The sequence below is a fragment of the Bactrocera latifrons genome, unplaced genomic scaffold (assembly GCF_001853355.1).
Source record: "Bactrocera latifrons isolate USDA-ARS-PBARC rearing strain unplaced genomic scaffold, ASM185335v1 scaffold_1205, whole genome shotgun sequence".
In the NCBI taxonomy this organism is placed as follows: Eukaryota; Metazoa; Arthropoda; class Insecta; order Diptera; family Tephritidae; genus Bactrocera; species Bactrocera latifrons.
The window spans coordinates 9156-14669 of record NW_017534637.1 but is presented as its reverse complement, the minus strand read 5'-3'; the positions used below and the strand labels follow the sequence as shown (position 1 = coordinate 14669).

The window sequence follows — 5514 nt, the reverse complement described above, 5'->3', positions numbered from 1 at the left end:
ATTAATTAAATTAGTAATTAAAAATTAAAAAGTTTTCTTTGAAATTTTAAAGTAGGAATCAAAAAATGCAACAATGCATCAGAAGTTGATTTGGGATATTAGAGCAGGAAAGATATACTTTTTTATATGACACTGCTGAATAAGCGCAACAAAGATGTATGATCACATGTATAGGTACGTGAGTGGGTAGAATCTTCACGCGACCTATGGCAAACTATTATCTGGTTTTTTACAGCTCATGGTTGGCAGTGTACATCTTAACTTACACGTTGTAAATTTGTGTGCATGCGTTTTCTATATAAATGCTTACGTGCGTCATTATGTATGTATGTGTGTCGCATATAAATTCATCTATTTGTATGTGCTTATGTATGTTCAATATATTTGAAAATTGATATTTAATATTAGTGGACTGTATATGTGTTTATAATAAATATTAAATGGCATCCCTTAGCACCAACGCACATGTTGATTTTTGAGCATTCTCCCGGGAGGCAAAAGCGATTGCTGGATAGGGGCCCGTAGCTTGCGATCCTGTCATGTTCGTCAACTAAGTGACGTTCACGATGACTATGCGCCTTCTTGTGTTGAATAAGTGATATTTTACTCGTGACTATTTCTCTAAATTCTCACATTGGATCATCCACTTCAACATATCTTTCTGCAAAATTTTTTATCTCACCTTTTCCATTATTTCAATCTCCAAAGGAGAAATTTTATTGTTGACTTCATTAAATGTGCATTGCTCCTCAAAAGTAATTTCCTGTAGGCACATATTGTATTTCTTCGATATGTCATCTATGCGATGCTTCTTGAAGGTTATTTCTTTTACGCGCAGCTTCTGTTTCTTCGATATGTCATCCATGCGAGGCTTCTCGAAGGTTATGTCTTCTGCGTATAGCTCATTTTCTCTATTTTCTAAATTTCCTTTATGTTTTTTAATCTTTTCATAATGTCAGTGACATCAAATGATAGATCTTCTATCTTAACATCAAAATATCAATTGTTGAAATAGACTGTCAATTAGTGGATTTTTTTTCAATGTTGCTCCGTAAATTCATAGGAAATTCTTCATATCTTTCAAGGGCGTCTTCGTCAGCAATATACATTTTTTATTTTTCCTCTTCAATTATGGATAGAGTTTTTGCCGATATTTTTACAATTGCCTGCTCTAGAAGGTTTATTCTATTGGCAGTTAGGCTTTTTTCTCTAGCCCTTATGTCCATCTCTTTGGACGCTAGTTCCTTTGTAAGCTCCTGGACTCGCTCCCGATTATGTTCGGCTTTCTTCCATATATGTAGTATGTCTTTCTTTCAACACTCTATTCTTCCGTTTTAAAATAAAACTGCACTGCGTTTCGTATTCAAATTAACAAAGTTTATTTATTTCTAATTTAGAGTAATAAGTGAATTGCGCGGAGCTTAAGATAAGAGATTGCTCTGTTTTGTGTGAGAGTTCGCGATTAACTGTCGTTCGCTTTAGTCTTTCGTTTTATCAGTGTCATGTCATTGTCGTGTCATTGTCACAGGGTTGTATTTTAAGGTCCGTAAGTATGTCCGCTTCGAGTCCTTGATACATTTTCCACATTCGGCCGTCCTACGGCTTCATTCGTCCCGAATGAAGGATTCCACTTCTTCATGAATTCGGCAACAGTTGTGGTGCGCCCTGGGCCTTCATGGTCTCCGATTTTTACCACTTCGTAGCAATCATGCTCCATCTTCTTCACAACTCTGTATGGCCCGAAATATTTGGGCTTCAATTTCAAACACGTTCCATACTGGATACGCTTAATGGCTACCAGTTCGTCAATGTCGTAGTTGGTTGCTTTTCGGCGACGTGAATTATAACTATTACGATTCTCCTGCTGAATTTCGATGATCTTTTTCTTAGCTTGTTGGCGCACTGCATCTCGATCAGCATTAAGTTCATCGATCGCGGCTTAATCTAGCATTTCCTGTACTTCTGGAATAACCGGAACACGCATCTCTAAGCCCGTCAGTATTTTGAATGGGGTCGTCTTGGTACTACGAGGTGGAGTGCTATTTATGAATTGTTGCACTTTATCGACGTGTTTTTACCTTCGTGACATAGTTTTGACACCATGGGTACTACGATTTTGTGTATTCGCTCTACTTGGCCATTTCCTCTTGGAATTCCGGTCGCTATTAGTAGATGCTCAATACCTTCGGATTCACAGTAGTCTTTGTAGAGATTTGATGTAAATGCGGCGCCTCTATCGGTGATTACACGCTTTGGATTACCAAATATTGCAGGATGCTTCTTCAGGCGTTCTACAACTGCCTCTGCTCCAATATTTTTCGTGGGATAAAGCCACACAAATTTCGAGAAAGCGTCAATAACAACAAGTATGTAGTTGTATGACATGATCGAGATGGAAAGTTCCCAATGGTTTGTCCTCTTTGTTGATATGATTCAGCAATCCTTCTTTCTTTCCAGATTTAGCATCAGTGACAATACACTCAATACAGCTTTTCACTATCGTCGTCACTTTTAAATTTAATTGCGGGATAAAGAATGATTTCTTGACAGCGTCTTGCGTTTTCCTAATGGAAAAGTGACCTTGCCGATGTGCCATCTTGATGATTTCATCTTCCATCGACAACGGTACGACTATCAGCTCTTTATCTGGGTTTTTATACAGCACTTCGTGTTTTATGTAGAAATCTTCGTAGTCATCCTTCTCCAATGCTTCTCGTACGGCTCGTCCAATCGTCGCTTTGTTGAGCCTTCTTGAGTCGATGATTTAAAGAGTCTTCCAACATCAAGCACGAGACACTGCTCAAAGCGTCGACATGTTACATTCTGGTTCCTTTTCTATGTTCGATTACATCAGGGAAATCGCCCAACGGGATACACGTAGTGGTACATTTCTTCATTATCACGGCAAAGGCGTTGCAGTCAGTGACAATCTTAAACTTGATGCCCATCAGGTACACTCGCCATTTCTTTAGCGATTCCACAATCGCTAACACTTCTAACTCGTACGAATGGTACCGCTCTTCTGCAGGTTTATTATTGCGACTCATGTATTTGACCGGGTGGAAATCCTGATCGGCGATATCTTTCTGCAGCATCACAGCTCCGTAGCCAAACATGCAAGCGTCCGTGTGCACTTCAGTTACTGCTTTTGGATTATACAGCTTTCAAATCGGAGGATTCATTAACGCTGTTTTTAACTGTTGATCAGCTGCTAGATGCTCCTCTTCCATCCTGAACTTTATGTCCTTTCGCAGTAGATCGGAGAGTGGTTTTGCAATTACAGAGTAACCTTCAACGAATCTTCTGAAGTATGACGTCAATCCCAGGAAACGTTGCATTTCTGTACGCATTTGCATTTCTTCGTAACAGAAATTGGCATTTACTCCATTTTATCTGCAACGCATTTGATGCTGTTGTCAGTAAAACGCGCTCCAACTTCAGGATACCTTCTTCTTCGTCCTTGGAGGGAATGATTAGGTCATCCATGTAGGCTACCACTGTTTCATCTTGGATTAGTGCTCTCAGCACAGCCACAACAAATCTAGTGAACACTGCCGGCGAGTTTGAGATTCCAAATGGTACGTATTGAAACTCATATTGCCCCTTGTATGTTACAAACGACGTGTATTTTTGCGAATCAGCCTGGACTGGAACATGGAAAAATCCGTTTCTTAAGTCCAATGTTGTAAAAACGTTTGCTCCATTCAATCGTTTGCTGACATCATCCATCATTGGCATAGGGAAATTATCAGGGACTATCTTTACATACAGTCGTCGATAATCACAGCAGAGTCGTTTTCCTCCATCTTTCTTGGATACAAGTGTTACTGGTGACGCGTAATTTCATATACTGGGTTTAATGATCTCTTCTGCCAGCCACTGCGTCACTTGCTCGTCCACTACGCATCGATCAGCGTAGGACATTCGTCTCGGTCTCTCGAACACAGGATTGTCGTCGATCAACAAAATTTTCATTTCGACTGGTGACTGAAATTTCTCACAAGGATATATGCGCTAACCATTTATTTCACCGCATCTGCTTGCTCTACCTGTAGGTGAGATACGTTCACTTCAACGTAGGGTATCTCATTTATGCTTTCGACCAGACATAATTCACCGAACTCCTTCATCAGCTGTACAACTCGATTTTCGCCCGCAACTGCCACTGATTTTTCTGCTATAACAGCGCTTTTGCCTGCGCCTTCATTACACAGCTTCTCCATAGCGTTTCACATTGGTGGATACTCACGAGGCTTCTTAGCCACAGCAGCGCGCACGCTTACGTACTCGCTGTGCTCTATAGCCACCGCCTTTTGCATACCACTGTTTCGGCTCACAGTCTTTTGCACCTGCTTGGGCTCACCCGTGACTTTAGTGTCCAGATCGACGGCTTCAGCTGCATGCTCCTTAGCATCAGCACCATCCGAGCTCTTCTCGCTATGCTTATCAGCCAGTTGTTGCACCTTACGTTGTTGTTTTCCTGTTTCTTTTTGTATAAACATCCTTCAAAATGTTGTTACCAATTACTAGAGCATACTTCAAATCAGTCTCTTTAGCAACATGGAATTTTATTCCTAACCATATGCCATCAACTTCAACGCGGATGGAGAAGCTACCTATTGTTGTAAGTTCGCTGTCCCCAATTCCGACCAAGCATACTCTTTCTTTTGTCAGCTTTACATCCAGGTCTAACATCAATAATGTATCGTATCGCATCAAACATACATCTGCACCCGTATCGATTAATGCCCAAACACATACTCCATTCATCCAAATGTCCTTGAAAGTTGAACTACTTTTCTTATTGGGCTTTACTGCTGCTTTTGTTATCATCATATTTGTGCTTTTCTCCTTCTTAACTGATTTTTCAACTGTAGCTCACTCTGTTGCTCGGTGACCTTCTACACCGCATTTGAAGCCTTTCATCTTTTTGCGTGGACAGTCCCTAGCAAAATATGAATCATTTCCACAATGGTAGCATTTTTTCGCTGAACTGCCTGAACTTGACGAAGCTATATTTGATGACGTAGACGAAGTTTTGTTTGCGTTGAGGAATTGAGATTTTGAAACAGGAACTTTTTCATAAACCTTCAGCTGCTCCTATAGGTCTTTTACGGTTTTAGCCTGGTACAAATTTGCTTTACCCGCCTTGGAATCCGGAATGCCTTCAATGAAATACTCTATCAAGCTGGTGTCGTCTAAGTTTATCGACTTGCCGATCTCCATCAAGCTATAGAGATATTCCATGAAATCTTCCCCTTGACGTTTGCGACGATTACGTAGTGTGCGATGAATTTCTATTGACGATACAATAATTCCAAATTCAGTTTTTAGCGCCTGTTTCAGTGAATTAGAAATGTTGATACCGCGCTGACTTCGAACAAACATTTTTGCTGCACCCTTCGAAAGCTGCTTTGCATAAATGAATTTCTGCAACTCGTTCCAGCGCACCGCTTCTGCATTCTCCTCGAACTCTTCCAGCCATTGCTCGATGCTTGGTTGCCCCGAACCGGA

The 5514-nt window shown here is 40.6% G+C and overlaps 1 protein-coding gene across 1 annotated transcript in view; it reads left to right on the top strand.

Annotated features, from left to right (window-relative positions):
- LOC108978387 (protein ZBED8-like) overlaps positions 1 to 1817 on the top strand; it is a 12740-nt gene extending 10923 nt beyond the window's left edge. Inside the window, 1 exon segment of the mRNA XM_018948637.1 lies at positions 1704 to 1817. Within this exon segment, the coding sequence (XP_018804182.1) occupies positions 1704 to 1817 (114 nt within the window).
- Positions 1818 to 5514: the final 3697 nt, after the last annotated feature.